Genomic DNA, 20201 nt, shown 5'->3' with positions numbered 1-20201 from the left:
TTGCCAGTAAAGCTCTTTTGTGAATGAGAGTGGAAACAAAGTCTGAAATGCAAGTAGAGAGATGACAAAGGAGGAGAGAGATACCATGAGGGGGATGATGTGTCAGGTGACTACACAGAAACAGTGGAGAGATTAGTGACAGCAGGTGAGGGATGAGGATCAACTGTGGATCAATAGCACAGTAGGGGTGGAGCTAAAGGAGAAACCCATGGGTCATCTGACCTGATCCGTTTCGGTTCTCAGGGTGATTGTGAGACAGGTACTCTCCAAACGCTCTGGCTGCTCTGCAAAGAGATACAAAGAGAGACTGTAACACTGTCATTAACACTGTCCTTAAAACACTGTCTCCCTGTAGCACTATTATTAACACAATTTCACTGCAACACTGTAATTAACACATTTTCACTGTCATACAGGTACACATTGTAACACTTATTAATATACTCTCACTATAACATTGTATTGGGGTGATCAGCAATTTCACTCACAGAGCAATGCTCACAGTCACTTGGTTGGTCTCCCACAGCGTCTCAATTAAACACTCTCATTCAATGAACAAGGAAACTAACTGAATATCCCGTGAAACATGAGGTAGACATCCATTTATAGATCATTATTAGAAGAAAGAAGGAGACACAAGCAGAGCATCCACCTTGTGCGGTATTTTCCCCAACCCGCTGTGTGTAGCCGGGGAGTAACAGACACTGGGGTTTGAGGATAGGGAGGTGGGGAGCTCTAAGTAATGTGAGGGAGGTGAGAGACATGAGGGAGGTAGGGGGGTGAGGGGTGAGGGAGGTGAGAGAGATGAGGATGATGAAGGAAGTGAAGTGGGTGAAGGGGGTTAGGGAGCTGACAGAGCTGATGGAGGTGAGGGACAGAGCTGACACTTGTGTTTGTGCCACACAGAGATTAGGAAGAGGCTCCTTTATCACAGTGATTCAGGCTTCTGCAGTCACGCGCTCCCAGGGAGAAAAGCTCAGGAGGAATTTACCGCTCAACATGTCATCTACAGTGGCTCTGTAGGCCGCAGTCTGCGCATGTGTGTGTGCCTGTGCATATGCGTGTGTGTGTATGAATGCATGCATTGAGGATCTTGAGAAGACAGAATAACACTAGAAAACACTTCTTGGCTGCAGCCCTGGGTGATTAGTGTGGTATTCAGTGCATCTGTGAGACACCGGTACAGTGAATCCATTTTAATGCATCCCCATCTTCAGATATACAGTTCAGTACATCTCATTCCACCGTATGCAGTGACTCGATATTAATTGTTATCTATTTCTACAGGGTACAGATATTTACTATGGCATGCTAAGGTTCCTTAAAGGTGCAACAGCAGTGTCAGTTCAAGGAAATAAACCTGCAACCTGTCCGTACGTACATAGCTTCATACATTTACATTTACACTTACATTTACATTTATTCATCTGGCACATGCTTTTATCCAAAGCGACTTACAAGAGAGGTACAATTCAACACAAGCGAAGCCAAGTGTAATTCAGTAGAAAGATAAATTATAAAAGATAAATTATAAAGCACGGAACAGGACAGAAGAGGACAGAAATGGGTTACATATTTAATTGTGGGGAAAAACAGTATGTTCAGGTGTTTATCACATTAACAAATAGTGATATAAAAAACATTGCACTTAAATAGAAATGAACATTTTTAAAAACACTATTTCTGGCTCTTATTCTGGTGGAACAAACAAACTTAGGTAAGAGGAGGAAATCCTCAGAGACCCTGTCCCACACACACAGACACACTTCCTCTGTTCCTCAGCCCTGTGGATATAACACCTTCCCACTCAGACACACAGACAAATACACGCATACACACACACACACACACACACACACACCCTGTAACGGGAGCAGAGAAATGGCATTGCTGTGCTGTTGGTACATCACCAGTGCAGCGTGTATGCTCTCCCGTGACGGCACCCTGAATTATTAAAGTTGAACAGATGTGAGCTGCACTCAAAGAAAACTCCAGAAGCTGAAGGAAGGAGTCCAACAGAGCGAGCACCCCCCCCCCCCCAACACACTCTCTGTCCCTCCCTCTCCCTCTTCCCTCTCTCTCCCTCCTGTCCCTCTCTCTCTCCTTATGGTTCCCTGTCTCTCAAATTCCCAGAGGCTGCAGTATCCTCAGAAATCTCAGTGTTGCCAAAGGAGCTCATGACTGGATGGATTACTGAAGGGGAACTACATGTTGTGCACAGCCTACAGAATAGAAATTTGCCTTGCCAAAATGCCTAGGTGCTGTTAATCACAGCCCTGTTGCAAAGCAGCAAATGACATGTCTTCTGCCCTGTCTGTCTAACCCACAGGTGAGCTCTTCATGTCATGTGTCTCTACATGTTAGACTAAATCAACAGCTACCCAGGCCTGCATTAGCTAGTGTAAGTATTAGCCTCCACTTTCATGGAGGTCTGAGGAGAACGCCTTGATACTGATACAACATGAAGAAGACTGCACTGGGGAAGACGTCACAGCTGCATGTGTGTGCAGGAGACTTCAGGCTGGAGCTGTCCAGCATGCTCACTGTAATGTGATGGGGAGGGGAGAGAGAGAGATGGAGAGAGAGAGAGAGACAGAGAGGGAGGGAGGGATGGGGAAAAAAGAGAACCAGGGGCAAGGATAAGCCAAATATTATTATTATTATTATTATTATTGTTATTATTATTATTATTAAGCTTGGTTGGAAGCCTCCCTCCTCTTCTAATTTACTTTATCACTTTATCAGTCCTTTCCATCCCCATTCTACAGCATGGGTTTCCCATTCCACAAATGTTCTTCCAGTGGTGTGTGCAGTTCAGCATTTCCAAATTTCAGTGGCGTGTGTAGTTCAGTGTTTGCAGTTTTCAGTGGTGTGCGTAGTTCAGTGTTTGCAGTTTTCAGTGGTGTGCGCAGTTCAGTGCTCACAAGTTTCCATCTGCCACATATTGCTTCCAGGGTGTGTCTTTGAGTAGTGGACAGTTTCATGGTCTGCCTTGCCATAGTCATCATCTTCCTTTCCTGCTGAGCACCCCCACTTCACAAAGTGAAGTAGTATTTACATTAGTATATGGTAATATCAGTCTGACTTAAGTCTCTCTGTATTACTCTCTGTAACCTAACCATTGCTGCCTCATTATTTCCACTCCTTATTTCTCCCTGTTTAGCACGCTTCATCGCTAAATCTTCCTCTCTGTGCCTGTTGCTCGGCTCTGATCTTCCTCTCACGTTTCAGCTGATGAAGTGGCACTTGAGAGGGAAGACGAGATGAATAAGAGCTGCAGCTGATTACAAAGACCTGGTTCCTGCTGAACGACACCGCCGACCTTTATCTAGCTCTCTGTTCTCCGTCCGACCCTCCCTCTCATCACTGGACAAACCCACCACACCGCGTCAGTATCACCAGATGTGCCCTCCAATCACTGCGCACCTGTAGACGTGCTCTCTAATCTCAACCCCAATGTGTGTGTATAGGACAGTGTTGATGAGGGTCTGTATGTGTGTGTGTGTGTGTGTGTGTGAGCGCATGCACGTGTGTCAGCGGTAGGCTGTCTGTGCATGTATTTGTGTCAGTGATTGGGAGTGAGAGCGTGTGTGTGTGTGTGTGTGTGTGTGCGTGTGTGTGTGTGTCACTGTTTGGCAGTCTGTGCATGTATTTGTGTCAGTGATAGGGAGTGTGTGTAAAGCACCTGCTCACGTTCATGTCCCACTCTTACCCGCTTGATTGGCACTCGCCTCTGCACTCTTCTCAGTGCAGTTGTTCCATTTCACTCTTTCCTTTTCCATCATTTAGAGGACAAACAGAAAGCCAACCAAAAAAAAAAAAAAACAAATGCCAACACTAGCTTGGAAGAATTCCCAATGGCTTTAAAATGCCTGCCTGGTTTTTTTTTTTTTTTTTTTTTCCTGAGAGGACCATTCTGAAACGATCTGCCATGGCTTCACATGCTGCACACCAAAAAAAAATGGCTGGAAAGCAATATCTTGAAATGTTCCACTAATTGCATTTGCCCCCTAATTCGCTGATTCAATTTACTCTGAAGATATTTACAATTCCCCAGGCTGAGGCCCTGCCTGAAATAAAGTATCTACAGTAAGTTCCAAATACAGAAAAAAAAAAAACTTTGTCTCATTGCATCCTTAATCACATATTCATATTCCACAGGTTTGTTGAGCCTTTAGGCTTGGCCACATCTCCGAAAGAGATTAGGCTGAACACATCACATCACCTCATCTTCAAAGCTACCAGCACTTAACTGAATGATGGGTTGCCTTGACAAGGAAAAAAAAAAACGCTCTGTAATCTACTGGAAATAGCGTCTGAGTGACAGCGGTGGCATTGGTGCAACTGTGCTGTTATCTGCATTATTAAATGCAGTCAGCATAATTGCAGCCCGTCAACTAATCCAATTCCTCTGACAACCAGGGCAGTGGAGACAAGTCCCGCCAACAACACAGCCACTCCACAAAATGCTACCCATCTGCACAGCTGCTAACGGCTATTATCCATCAGTGCGACTGACTCTGGTGCTTCAAGTGAACAGGGCCAGGGAGCGTGGGAGTGACACTGGGTTGGGTCACGGTTGTGGGTCAGAGGGGTGGGGCCAGGGAGGTGAGTGGATACTGACTGGGCAGGGCAGGGCAGGGCATACGGTGCTGATCCAGCCTTGTGACACCCCTCAATTTCTACTTCTCCCCCTAGACAAGCCATCAGTCAGTGGTCTAATCAGTGTATGTGCCCTACAGGCCTACCACCTAATCTCTGCACATAACACTTTGATACTGTCATACACTTTGCTACATTGCATTTACATTACTATATGGCTAAACCACTCATTCCCAGTCTCCCTCTCTATATCTTTCTCTCTTGCTCATCTAATTGCAATGCTACCACATAATTCTCTTCCTTTTCAGCATCTTTCATCGCCAAATATCTCTCTTTTAATCTCTCTCTTTCTGTCAGTTGGCTGACTTTCATCTCGATTTTCATCTTTCATCTTCTCACCTCTCCCACTCAGACGTGACCCAAAGTCCAAATTCAGCCTTAAGTCCCGCTAACCCCTTCCGCCACAACCCTGTCAGAACTACCTGCACCCAGATGTGTGCTATTTGGAGCATCAGCGCGAGGTGTCTCCTGAACTGCAGTCTACTGCTCCCTCTGAGTGCACAGAGTGGGAGGCAATGTCCAGACAAAGAACAATGCCAGGGCTAGAGGAAACAGATGGGAAGAGGGAACATAACCTTTGGAATAGAATAAAATGGGAACACACTTAGGCAGTAGGATGAGGTTGTTGACGCCCCAAAAAACATACACACACGCACACACCCACACACACGCGCACACACATAGAGATCGGAACATGAAAGTGTAGGGAGGAGTGGGTAGGGGGAGGGCTAGAGATGCAGCAAACACCAGACAAGAGGGATCACACAGCACAGCATATTTGATATTCACTCTTGTATAAACTGGTGGGGTATTTATGTAGGAGCTGGCTTGAAACACCGTTTAAACTGCATTCACTGAATTTCCATTTATAACTCCAACTAACTGATTAAATAGCAGGGATTAAGCCTGAAGAGTCAAAGACCCTCCCGTGGCTTGGCTCCCTGCAATAGAGAATGAACACTCCTCAGATGTAAATCTTACATCATTGGCAGCAGTGTGGCAGAGCAGTTAAGCTTTCTCTTTTAAACCCAAACGCAGCTGGTTTGATCATAAGCTCCAAACCTTTGGGCCAACCAATTTCTGAAGCCTGGCCAAAATTATCAGAGCTTCATGAGCATTATATTAAAGTTGCTTAGCAAATGCTGTTATCCAGGGCAACTTACATAGCTTTCAAGTTCTACGCGTTATCCATTTATTCAAAAAAACATTTACTGAGGCAATTCAGGTTAAGTAATTTACCCAGGGGTACAACAGCAATTCCCCGCTCTGAATATGGAACCTTCAACCCTATAGTTACAAGACCTGCTATTTACTAGTACATCACAAGGATGTGGTGGGACACTGCCAGTGTAGATTTGGAAAAATGCAGTCAGCCTCAACTGTTGCAGTAATCAGCTGCACAAACAGATGACTTGTATTTTTTAAAGTAAGCTGAACAAGTCGCACAGCGGAGCGACCCAGTCGCAAGGAGCGACCCCAGTGTAGCGACCCCAGTGGTAAGGTACTGGGCTGGCCGCTGTCTCACTTGTAAAGGAGTGGCACTGCTGGGGTTGAGAGGAGAAGAGCGCACCTGCAGGGTGATGCACGCAGTAGCAGGTAATAAGCGTCAGATGTGCAGCAGTGGCATCTGTATCCTGAAAGAACTGCCCCTACACAGTGTAATCATGGCAACCAAGATTCCTGAGACAGGCAGCAATATACAGTGGAATACAAATACAGTCACGGAGCGATTAGGTCTTGAGAGGATTTTTTCCTTGCTCATTTTTATCTTCCTCATCTCACCCCCGCTCCACCCTGTCTTCGTCCAACTCAACCCCCCACCCCCCCCACCCCCCCCCCCCCCATCCTGCTCCACACAGCGTCTCGGTGCCTTTGAAGAGATAATTGTCTCCTTTACGAAAGACAAGGAAGTTGATCTGAAGCAGCCAGGGTTTCCCGTGGGAGTCAGGGCTTCACGTGGTTTCGGGAGTGACTCGACGGGCTCTCCATGTGACGGAGACAGGAGAAAAGCCCGCCTAAAAACCGCAAACCGGGCTTTAAATCCCAGCATTCCCAGCTAGGACCCACGAGATGGAAATGACCCAAGTCCCACCTTCATCTCCTGGCAATGTTGCTGATGTTGATGCCACTGGAATGGCAGGAGAACACCAGCGGCTATGGCATCAGTGGGTTTAATTGTACTTCAGCTGCACTGTGGCCCCTGATCTCCTGGGGGAATGCACGCATCCCTCACACCGGTGAGGGCAGGCTGAACCATGGCCAAGATTTCACACCAGCTCCCCCTAGCTGTGGCTAACACGCACAGAAAGCATTTTCATTGCCTCCCGTCAGCTGCCATCGCCAAAATAGGCAATTGAACGGGTACTGGGGGAAAAAAGAATGATTTTGGCCATCCACAGTTGTGTGTCCATCTTCAGTGAGTCCAGACACGGCTCGGCTGGTCTGGGAACATTGCATCCCAGAGCCCGTGTTTAACAGGATTGCGGAAAGATGGAGCGCGAAGCAATAAAGTGTGACTCAGCCTCAATGAGACATGCAACCTTGGATGACCTTCAGCTGTTTATTATACAGCTGAAGACTACTTGGTTACCCTCCAAGTGGTATGCTACTGTTTGTGTCATTGGTAGTGTCAGATATACTCTGGCGTGCCCCTGAAATCCAATTATCAGTGCAGCTAAGTTGAACATTTGATGTTGTCCCAGCACAAAGCAAGACCAGGGGACAGTTTTTGATCAGGATTTATAAGATTACTTTTTCTAAGAAAAATCTAGCAAAAAAGGTTACAGTACAGAGAAAATACTCTCACCCACAAGGAAAGGCATCTTTCTTTGCCTTGAGCCAGCTAATTTATATTCAAAGGCATGATAAACTAAATATACGTATAGCTGTATACTCAGAAACAACAGACAGATGAGAAAGTGCATCATACAACCACTACAGACTCAGTATCAGGATCCTACAGGCTGAAGTTATTATTCATAGCACAGAACAAGTCCGTACTGCTCCTCAGATACAGTAGCAGCATCGAGTAGACATTGTGGCATTTACTCATGCATTTAGTGTGTACCTTCCACCCACAGTCACTGACACCACTGTAATCCATTTCTGCAGTCAGAATTTGAAGCGTCCTTCACTCAGTATATAAAAATCTAGGTACCGCCCCTCTCATCTAGCTCCCTTCCTCCTGTGTTATTATGTTGGGAAACCATTACCTAAGTGCAAAAAAACACATGCTCAAATTATTAAATTTATGTGGGCATTTGTGGTGTCTCAAGATTAAATAAATGTGTGCCCATATTGCTGTCTATGAGTACATGTGCATACAGGTGTGCGTGCGTGTGTGTGTACGTGGGTTTTCTCCCTCTGCGCTCTGAACGCAGGGACCGCAGTGTGAGGTCAGTCGGCGGGGAGATCAGCTAGGTTCCCATTGGCTGCTGCATGAGACCGGGTTTCCTCTCTGCATCGTCACTGGCACGGCGAGCCCGGCACACGGCGGAACATTTAGCTTTCAAACCGCCACACAGGCGCGCAACGCTGCATACAGAGCAGGCCAACACACATGGCAACTTGTGGAACTGCCATGCGGGGTCTGTGCACAGTCAAAGAGGGATGACCTCCCTGCAAATGAACTCAAGGTCATCGCTGTGACCTCGCGCCAACGGATTTCACAATGACTGTGCCAAACGCTAAACAGTCGAACGAATTGATCTTGCAGTTAATTTTAGTTTCCCATTCAGACATTTGTAAAATGTGGTTGTTGTTTCCTCACTCAACATACATCCCTGAATAGCGACTAGAAAACGACCCATATTGCACGTACGTGACATTATGATACTTAAAACAGCCCAACGCTCCGTAACCAAAAGGATTCCAACATGTTTTGGAGAATCGACAAAATCATGTGTTGTACAGGTATTTAGCATAGTTGAATAATTACTGATGACAGTCTTTCACATACACGATAAAATACAATAACTTGACATGGTACGACCTCTAAAGAAACATTTATGTACAACTGCTTGCTAAACCACGGAGAAATCGAAAACGTCCGCACTGATTTATGCAAATCCTTCTGTATGTGGCCTTGGAATGCATCCAAAATCCATAGATTCTTTACCGACTAATAAAGACAGTCGTTACAGCTTTCTGGTTTTTCTCCCACGGACGACACAAATCACAGTGACGCTTGACCGCGGCTGCGTCAATTACAATTGATTGTTTAATTGATAGATTACCAGTCCGATACTAAATGCAAAATACGCAAAGGGGCGAATAGCTATCGGCAGATTCATCGCGTACAAACCACTCTAAATCTTAACGCTGGACGGTTCTCAGGATCAAACACGGGATAGTACAGTATCTAACCAAAAGAAATTTAAGTCAGTCTATTGGTCAGAGAAAGATGTGCAGTCAGAGGGACACTTTTAGATCGCACCATTTCCCTAACACATCGCAAAACTGTTATCCCCTCCTGTCAACATCGGCACATTGATTTTCTACTTATCACACAGGCGATGGATACACTTGACATTCAAAGCAATCTGAGCTCTATGCTTCTGTATTTGGAAACCTGTTCTACGAGTCCCTAAACCATACCTGGAGAGTCAGTCGACTTTGCAGCAGAGCCAACTGGGCACCACCGAAAATAAATAATAAATAAATCATCAATAAAAATAACACGCACCTGGTTATTAAGTGTTTACAGACTCTGCCAGTTATGCCTATTCCCCAGATACACAGCAGCGATGCTGTTAGATGAATACAACAGTGTCCACATGTGATACTCCGAAAATCCCTTTTTGTCTAACCTTCACTTCGCCTCTAGTGAGAGTCCAGCATTAATCCCGCAACCTGCGCGCCGGCCACGTCCGAGGACAGACGACAAATACGGGGATAACGAAATGCAATCCAAGTTTTATAATCTGTGGCCATTTGCGCACTCGAGTCATGTCTCTACCGAGATGGTTACGCAAATGATATGGCAGCTCACTGCAGGGTTTGTGCTAGCTACTGAGTTAAGCCAACACGCTGCAGCTAGCTACTGCCTTAAACAATTTCTGCTAAGTATCAACAACTCTAGGTGTTTCTGAGTTTTCACTTACTGAACAGGGATGACTCATAAAGGGACTGTCCTTGCACAACGTAGAACGGCACCGTGTAGTGTTTGCTGTACTGTAACTTCCCCAGTGCATGAAGTCTGTTCATGACTGGAGCACTGTATCCTTTGCAAATGGTCCTGCGCTAAACCACAGATACCTGTCATCATCGACCAGCCGGGGTCAGTGCCCACTTACCTAACTTTTGCCGCCACGGAGGATATCGCATCATTTCTTAGATTCTTCCTTTTGGACACGGCAGTTCCCATGCTGGAGTGGAAACGGCGCTGGTAGGAAAACAGCTCATTCCAGAGATCGAGTATAGATAAGAACGAGGGAGAAATAAACTGTGAAAAGACGCAAAAATGAATCCACGATATAGATTTAATATGCTGGTTTGAAAATTGCACCCTCTCTCTCTCTTTCAGCTCCGGTCAGAAGAGCTAAGTGTCAGAGGAAATCAACGTCTCCAGCCTTTCCAGACCCGCAAAGATAACGGTGGCTGAATGATAATATCAATCAGAAGGTATATTAGGGAGAGAGAGGGGGGGAGCGTCTCCCTCTCGCTGTTCAGTGAGATCAAGTACGCTTGCGGGGATAGCGGTCCTGTCAAATAGGAGAGAGAGAAAAAATACACACACACACACACACACTCACAGACACGCGCACAGTGCGATAGAGCCCCCCTTCCTTTTGCCCGTCTCTCCCCTCCCTTCATTGATCTTTGTGGAGAGGGAGAGAGAGAGGGGAGGGAGGGGGCGGCCACGCGCCGCCTTCAAAGGGCACGAGAAGGAGCTAAAGCGGACAGGAAACCAGCTATAGAGCCATAAAAGGAGTGTCAAGTGGTCCTACCCCCAGGGGACGATTTGGTGAAAATCAGTTTCACCCCCCAGGCGAGGCTTCTGGTGGAGCATCCACCATTTTCATCAAATGCTGGAGATTAGGAATATGGGGTGGATGCATTCATCCTAAATTATCTTTTCACCCAGGTGTCCCACAGCAGGTGACTACACTATAAACAACGGGTAAATAAAGTGTAAATTGACTGTGCCCTCAAGCACAGATCCTGAGCCAAAATTTACCTTTTGCCTTGGAGTTAGGATTGCAGATTGTTTAACTGATCCCAGGTCAGCTGTTAGGTGAGAGTAGGTTGAGAGACTCTTTTGCACTGCAAAATCAATAGTATGAATTCAACACTGTAAAAGTGGGACAAAATAGATACTTTTCAGAGTTAAGTGAACATTTATAGCACTGAATTAACACTTTTGATTTTGCTGTGTAGCATGAAGGGAGTTTGCAGATGCATACACATCTGTCTGAGAGAATTAGGCTACAGCAGCATCCATGTCCACAGGTACGCCTGTGAATATGTTTATGCATCATGTTCGTTTTTCCAAGCTGCCCCCCTCCCTACCCACTGGTACTAATCATCTCATTATTTTAGCATGTCAAGACCTTGGGGGTGGGGTGACGTGCCGAGCTTGAGCGCTGGTGCTGAAAGTGGGCCGACGTCTGAAGCCAATACGCCCAGCCAAGGGATTGAGAATTTGCAGTCAGATCACCACAGACGCAGCAGAGCTAAATGGATCCACTGGGTACTCACTGTACCTGCGCACACTCAACCTAAAGCCTTTAGTCTTCAGCAAGCACTAACAAACACCAAGACAAACAAGCACAAAGAAACACACATGCATATATACACAACATGCACACACACAAATACACACAAACAGAAAAACACTCGTGCATTCACAGGAAAAATACAACAGAACTCAGAAAGACACACACAAAACGTGCATACACACATTCACACACACAGACACACACACACACACACACACACAAACATGCGCAAACAGAAACTCACACACGTGGGATTCACAGACAAAACGTGCACACACACACACGCGCACACACGCTGAAACACACGCGGGAAATGAAATCGATGAACAAAGCAGAGCCGCCACAGGCGATGGCGGCGGAATGCAGCTCTAACAGTAAATAATTCCAGGCAGCTCTCACTGGCTGACACGCAGGCTGGAGCGCAGGGAGAGAGGGAGGGAGAGAGGGATGAATGGACGGCAGCCTGCTTTCACACGCGCAGGAACACAGAGAGCGCGCAGCTTGGCCGCACAGCACAGCACAGGGACCAACACAGGACGGCCAGTCTGTGTCCAGGACTCGAGAGCGAATTACCCAGCCATGAGGTGTGGATGCGTGCCTTTACGAGTAGCTGGGTGCTCATACCTACACATGTGCCTGTGTGTGCTGCAATGGTGCCATGTGGGAATGTGCTTATGTGATTTAATGCATGTGTAGCTGTGTGAGTGAATTATTTTCAGCACTGCAAATATGATGTGCTCTGTTACGGAAAGGGAAATATAAGAAATCTTTGCACAAAGGAAAGGTCCACATACCACACACACCCATACATGCACATACACACATGCATATGCACATACAAGCACATACATGCACATAAATGCACGCACGCACACACACCCACACCCACACACACCCTTGCATGCATGCACATACACACACACACACACACACACACACACACAGACACACACACACACAAACAGAATCAGAATTTAAGCACAAGGTTTGTTCTTTAGAAGCCGTTCCATACATTCATTTGCATTTCCCTGCTTAATTTCCTCCCTCCTTGACCCAGCACGTCTGCTTCCAAAGTCTTACTGGTCTAATCAATACATTAATTTGAGGTAGTGCACAACCACAGCAACACCGATAGCCAAATCTGCAGCCAGTAAACACCATCTAGGTTTAATGAGCTTTGAAAGAAAAACAATAACAAAGGCTGTTTTTCACAGACACTGTATGGAGTAAATGAAAGGGAGAATAATGCGATGGATGCAGGAGAGAGTGGAGGAGATGACGCAAAAGAGAAGGAGGAGAGAGAAAAACAGGATAATCGACGTATTGAAAGATCAGTGGACACGTTTGTGTATCTTCAGATGTTGAGTGACCAAGAGGGAGAGAATGAGAGAGACATGGTTGTAGGTCTGTTTGTACATCATGCATTTGATGGGACAAGTCTTTAAGCAAAGGTATCCTTAAGAACAAATACAATTTGGAAAATTTGGAGAAGGAAGTTGATTGACTGAAGTAACCTAGGGATTTGGAACACTGCTCAAATGCGCCACCCTCTGCTCAGAAAGTAGAAATGCACTCTGGCTTGCCGTCAACATATTTTCCCACTGGAAGCTTTTTGACTGAAGGAAAAGAACATGGGACATGAATTATACAAATGCAGAACCAATCTTTCAACTGTGTTTAAAAAATGAACACCAATATCTCTCTCGTCTACAGAGTGAGATAGACACAGAGAGGGTTCAGCTATACAGGGTGCCAGACCCCTTTTGCAACAGCATAAGAGACTATGGCAGCACAGAGAGGAAGCAGAAGAGAAAGGCACTGGGAAAGAAAGGTACCCAGGCAATAGGAAGACAGAACAAAGATAACAACAAATAAAACCAAGGGAAGATCTTTTCCACACAGGCTAACTGTACATGGAGAAAAGCAAGACATACAATCATCAAACTGATGACACGGGGGGAGTCCTGGCAGATGTGTTTCAGTGACAGGAGAGAGAGGTGTCATGAACCACAAAAGAGCTAAAGCAACGGTGTGACATCACTAACTAATTTCAGGGACATGCATTCTACCTCATTATGGAGCTTGTGAATCCTCATCACAACTACATTTGATATAAGATCACAAGAAGAATTTTAAAAGGAGCAGGACCATGGAGAGAGTGTAAATATAAGAGGCTACAGACGGGGATATTGGAGATATTATAGTTTGGTAAAAAAAATGAATAAACCATCTTGACAGATGAATAAATTAGATAAATATTTCCTGGTGGAGGTGAGAAAACATCATAGAAGAAAAAGAGCCATGGGCTTTTTTTCATGGGTGAAAGGATGAAAGATAGAGAAAGAGAGATGCCCGAGGATGAGGGGGAGAAAGCAGGTGAGAAAGAATGAAATTGAGATGGCCTGAGCCCCTGGATGAGAGTGTGCACACAGGGATGAATAATGCAGCTGCACCATCCCAGGGAAAGTGAGAGAGTGGCCCTCGACCAGCAAAGCGCTCCCACAAGCTGAGGGGAACCTGCTTCTGCCAAAAAAGCAAACGCCTGAAATTCACCGCTGATATTCAGATAAGACAATGGGAGAAGGACGGAGGCACAACCACAGACCTACATACAAAAACATACCCACATACCCAAAAAATAACACACAGACACACACACACACACACACACCCCAGCACATACATACACACTACACTCACACACACAAAATATACATACAATCACCCACCTCCCCCCCCCACCCACACACACACACACACACACACCCCAGCACATACATACACACTACACTCACACACACAAAATATACATACAATCACCCACCTCCCCCCCACCCACACACACACACACACACGAACACACACACACACACACACACACACACCCCAGCACATACATACACACTACACTCACACACACAAAATATACAATCACCCCTCCCCCCACCCACACACACACACACACACGCACACACACACGCACACGCACACGCACACGCACACACACACGCACAAACACACACACACACACACACAACCAGTGAGAGTGTCCTCCACTAATGCAGCAATGCCTATCTGAATGCACTATACAACAATGTAGTATACATCAGTATGTGATAAAATATGCACAGTGGCACAGTGGTCTGATAACAATTAAGGAGGGTTTTCCTTGGTGCGATATGCTTGTTTATGTGTGTGGCTGTGCAAATTTTTTTTTGTTTGTTTATGGTTTGTGTGTGCATTTTCTTTTTTTATTCTTTCTTCCATTCCTTTTTATTTATACTCTTTATGACAACTGTTAAATGAAGAGCTTTAAATCTCTCCCCTCCCTCTCTCTCTTTATGTGAGCCTGTCTCGTTGCACCTACCCAAAAGCAAACAGCGATTCACCCCATGAATATTTAACCAGCCTTCTGCCTATCCTGCTGCTACTTGCTATCAGGGCTGTGATGATGTAAGAATTTCTACTTGTGAGATATCTCAGAGTTCAGATATGTTCCAGTCAAGAGTGGTTTATTGAAGAGAGTAAACGACGATCATGATGTACAAGTACACTGGGTACCGCAAGGTGGGGCAAATACGAAATATTACAGAGTATGTCTTTATAAATTTACAGGACCCACCATGAAGGCCCCCACCACGATTCAAGCATAACATCTCAACAAAGAGACTGATAAACCTGATCGCTCTCCTAGCCTGCAGACCTCCTGCAGACACATAAACGAGCATGAACATGTGAACCTGAAACACCAGGTTCCATTGTCTGCGAACCAGTTTATTTAACTCACCAGAACAGTTAAGAGGACTCAGCAGATCATATGGGCAACATTGCTTCCAGTGACAAGTTAAAGTACACATTTGCAAGGAGATTGATAGCACAATGAACATGTAACATCTGTCATCGCACAATCCAGTCCACTTCACAGAACCCAAAGGAACAACTTGCATGCGTATTGCCAGTGGCCTGAGCAAGCTGTTGAGCATTTCACACGTTTGCAAATATAAATAAATGAACCCCTCCCACCGTCCCATCCCCCCTTTAAACCAATTAAATGCTTCATTTGCATGAATAAATGACTGACAATTATATAATATCACTGCACAGAGTGCCGCATTTAATTAAATGTTTCAGCCGCTTCCAGTCCATTGTAAGCCTGCAGTAATGGGTCACGCTGATGTGTGCGTGTGTGTGTGTGTGTGTGTGTGTGTGTGTGCGTGTGTGTGTGTGTGTGTGTGTGTGTGTGGAGGGGGGCTTAATGAGCATCTTGACATCACTGCATCACTGATAATTCATGCAGGTAAAACTTGGAGGTCAGGTTCAGACAAAAAAGCACATGAAAAAGGAACTTGTATCCACACACACAAACACAATCGTAGTTTAAAAATTAGAGACACACACGCAAACATACTTGCAGCATAACAATTTCAGACAGACAGAGAGACAGACAGACAGACACACACACACACACACACACAAACACTTGAAGACTGCACACAGAAGCAGGCCAACGCAGTGTGAAAAATGTAATAAACGAGCTGCATGCTTAGGGAGGTGCTGTTGAGAGTGGCGCGGGTGACCTGAATGATCGTAATGATGGCGCTAATGAGTGGGCCGTGCCGGCTCCCCGTGCGGCTACACGCCGAGTGCAGCTGTAGTCAGGTGAGCGTGCTGTCTATCCTCACTGCCGTGGGAGCGTGTGATGCAGCTCAGCAGCGCATGAGGACAAGCACGTGCCCAGGCTTCCTCTCTGCATGAGTACGGCTGCACGCGTCTGCGTGTGTGTCTGTAATTATGCTGCTATGAGTGTGTGTGCATACATCTATGATTATGCGTCTGTAAGTGTGTATGTCTGTAATTGTGCTTTTGTGAGTGTGTGAGTGTGTGTGTGCGTGTGTGTGTGTGTGTGTTTGTGTGTGTGTCAGTGCACAAAAAAAGCACTCAATGTGAGTATATGTATTAATATGTATGATACTTGGAGCACTACATAGAGCAGTAACTGTAATGCAGTGTGTGATGTTAATGTGTGCTTGAAATGTGTGTCAAATTTAAATGGTATATAGTTTGTGACATCTGAGTGAATTGTCTAAGGCATTATTCATTTTTTATGTGTGTGTGTGTTACTCCTGGGAAAAGAGTGTGAACCATGCTAGTAAACATATACAGAAGGTGCAGAAATATGTGAGCCCTGAGATGTTCTATGTGATTTGTGCTTGCGCTTGTGGGACCCTGCCCAAAATGGCATCCATAATGAAGAGCACACAAAGGGAACAGCTCTCCTTATCACGCCCCGCGGTGGCACCCCTGCTTCCGCATCCCACACCTTTGAGCTCCGCCTCCTGACGAAGCCTGGCATTCCCGACCTTCCGTTTACATGAGCAGTGGGCTGTCCACAGACCTCCAAATAGGCAGCACACCAACTCTGTCACAGTTAGGCAGGAAGTGACAGTCAGCCACAGTGCAAGCGGGGGCTCCCACAGTGCCTCTGCCTCAGCCAGCCGTCTCCCGCAGGGCAACTGTTCGGTTTATTTATAAACTCTTATTTTATAAACCCCCCCCCCCCCATAATGAAATGGGCGGAAAGTACGAGAATCAGGTCACTTTTCTTCCTTTGTGAGTAATCCCTCCCACCCCCCATCGTGCTCCCTCCGACACACACACACACACACACACACACACATATACAGATGTAAGGGGGTGGGACACATTGTTTTCCTCTCAATTTTTGGAGTCCCCCCGACTCCCACACAAGACGCTGTCACTGTCTACCCAAGGGGGGTGTGTGGGCGCGTGGCGAGAGGGGTGACTGAAACGGTGCTGGATTCGTTCCCACAGAGATAATTTAAAAAAAGGCTTGTTACTGGCCATTGGCTCTTTCCTGGTCAATTCTCACATTCTCTGTATGAAATAGTGCCAGGGGAAGAAGGCCTCTGAGTCTGTTGTTTTCACCTTTGTGTCGAAAATTGTGAACGAAGGTGTACTGCAGCCATTTCTGTGAAAGATTTGATGGCTCAGCTTTCTGACTGCAATTTAATAACATGTCATTATCGGGATGTTTCTTATTATCTAATTAGCTAACACTTTGAAAAGGAAGTAGATAATTGTTTATAGTGATGTATAATCATATCTTTGGCTTAGAGTTCCAGGAAAGGGTTGCACCTGAACTTTACAAATGTTGGTGTAGGATGTCACTGAGAAATATCCATAGCAAAGAAATAGTATGACTATTATCTGACAGTGTGCAGTGCAGTGTAGTGTGGTGGTTAACCGGCTCAGCACCAAACCACAAGATTATAGGATTCCTGTCCAGGTGGGGCACCACTGTTGTACCCCTGAGCCAACTACTCAGTCTGAATTACTTCAGTAAACAGGCAGCTGCATGGAAAATAAACAAATGGATAAGCTCTGCTGAAAAATTATGAAGATAACCTACGTAAGATGCCCAGGGTAATGGCATCTGCCAGGAAAATATGTACCACAATGCTGAGCTAACGAATGCTAGGCCAACAGACCTAGATTCATTTAACATTTGTCACTACCCTAATTTACTCTGCTTTGCTCCCTTTTTAATATGTGCATTTTTTACTGTACCAAACAGAGCTCCCAAAGGAACGGCCATGCACTATGCTTTTGCAAAAGGCTAGTGGAAATGCATTAAACACAAATATTGGCAAACAGAGCTGTGAAGTGCCACGACATAAGGAGGTGCACCAGCAGAGGAGCCCTGGATTAATGTGCATGGAATACATATTTCATCGTTTCCCATGCTGGCATTTCATCTGCGAATCTCTTTTATTCACCGCAGAAAGCTTTGTGATATGCTCGTGAAAAAAATCTTTTAACATCTCGCTGAATAAGGTCGCTCTGCCATGCGCGAGAACAGGGGTGGCGATGTGTTCCTTTGAGTGTGCACCGGGAAAAACATCAAGCTTTACAACGTCTGGAATAAAAAGCACAGAGCAGGCCCAATCAAAGAGCGGCAGCATTCGTCTGAAACCGAGGGCTAGAGCGTATGACAGCACTGTGGAATCTTTACACTCTCAGGAAACCAGTGCCGGAGTTTAATAGGCTGCCAGCCAATCTGTCTCACCCCAGCCATCATCTGACAGTTGCGGAAAGCAGCTTTGCAGGCCCAAAGGTTGCACGTCAACCCCATGTCTTCTGTGTCTCTGACACAGCAGAACATTCAGCACGAGAAGGCAACACAGCTTCACACAATTACCAAGTGATTGCTTATCTCTACAATCTGTGGTGTGTTATAGCAGCCTAGAAGAGTCAGTAACTGAAATAGTTGAGGATTTTGCACTCTCCTTGGTCCCCAATGCTGCTGCAGTTGTCCCTTTTTTATTGCGGTTGACCTCCCTGTCACTGTCCCAAATGACACTGCTCAGTAAATTCACCTCTCCCCTCTATTCTCTCCCTGTCTCTTTCTCTCCCCTCCCTTAACTCTCTATCCATCTCTCTCTGCCTCTCTCTTTCTCCTCTCTTAACCCCCACTATCTCTCTCCCTCCCTCTAAATCACTCTCCCCTCGCATCGTTCTTCCTCTTAATCCTCCCACCCTCACACACACACACAAACACACACACACACACACACACACACACACACACACACACACACACACTAATTAATATAAAGGTATATTTGTGGACAAACACATATTAGAGTGTTTATACACAAATACAAACAACCAATGTGTATTTGAGCACTAATACATATTTGAGTATTTATCCACACAAACACAAGAGTTTGCACACACACATATTTGCATATTTACCATATGCAAACATACCATCCCTGTCTACCTGTCTTTCTTCATCACGCTCATAGCAGACATAAATATTCACATACATGCTAATGTTTTAATGCATTATGAGCCAACATTTTATATATGTACATATATAAAGCATTGCCACCGCCATGTATATAAATATGAATATACATATATGATACTCTCCATAAAGCCACACAGTCCACATGTTAGCATCTTTACAGCACAATGGGGGAAAGCATATACCCCAGATTAGACATCGCAGGGAACTCTATCAATGAAACCAAATTTGGCAAATGTTGTACTTTTAGCTGTCTAACCAGAAGCAGGTCTGCTAACATCATTACCGGAACTGTATCACTGTGACTGATATTATTGATATTACATACTTGGCCCGCTCTTTTATCTGGGCACCAGAGAGCGGCTTACGTGACACCCATTCCTATGATCACCTTCTGTCACCTTGGGACTGCCTGGGACCATCCCTGAAATACAAACACGTGCGCTGACGTGCGGAGAATCTAATGAGGGGCGCTACCGATCTCGACGGCATTTCGTAATGACACATCTGGGTATTGAAGCGCAGGTTTGGCAAGTGGCTGGAACGAGGGAAGCAAGGCAAGAAGAAGGTAGGGAAAAATGGTAAAAGACCGGGAGGGGTGGGAAGAGAGGGACAGAAGCAAGCGGAGAGAAGAGAGGTACTGACTGATGGAAGAGGAGGGAAAGGAGGGATGTGTGATGCAATGGAGAGAGGAGGCGAGAGTGTCTGAGGGAAGGAGAAGAGGAGGGGACAAAGACATGAGACAGGAAGGAGACGTGGGGGAAAGAATGCAGGGCCCCGGAGTCAGTCACAGGTAATGTGCGGGCAGGTAATTGGATTGATGGGGGGGCTTTATTGAATCAGCTCTCTGCCCCAATGAAGACTCACCGCGGGATCAATGTCAGCATGAGAGCACGGCTGCCTGTATCTCTCCCTCTATCATCCTCATTCTCTCACTCTTTCTATCTTTTTCCTCAGATCTTTATTTCATCCCTTTCTGCAATCTTTTC

The 20201-nt window shown here is 45.7% G+C and overlaps 1 protein-coding gene across 2 annotated transcripts in view; it reads right to left on the bottom strand.

The window, feature by feature from the left end:
- LOC118777795 (NMDA receptor synaptonuclear signaling and neuronal migration factor) overlaps window positions 1–10325 on the bottom strand; it is a 30576-nt gene extending 20251 nt beyond the window's left edge. For both annotated transcript variants that reach the window (XM_036528956.1, XM_036528957.1), the window contains exons 1-2: window positions 9957–10325; window positions 223–284 (exon numbers count right to left, since the gene is read on the bottom strand). In XM_036528956.1, the coding sequence (XP_036384849.1) occupies window positions 223–284; window positions 9957–10027 (133 nt within the window). In that variant the 5' untranslated portion in view covers window positions 10028–10325. The remainder of the gene's footprint in view (window positions 1–222; window positions 285–9956) is intronic.
- Window positions 10326–20201: the final 9876 nt, after the last annotated feature.

Source organism: Megalops cyprinoides, chromosome 5, assembly GCF_013368585.1.
Source record: "Megalops cyprinoides isolate fMegCyp1 chromosome 5, fMegCyp1.pri, whole genome shotgun sequence".
In the NCBI taxonomy this organism is placed as follows: domain Eukaryota; kingdom Metazoa; phylum Chordata; class Actinopteri; order Elopiformes; family Megalopidae; genus Megalops; species Megalops cyprinoides.
The sequence above is the reverse complement of the archived record's forward strand: the minus strand, read 5'-3'. Positions and strand labels throughout refer to the sequence as shown.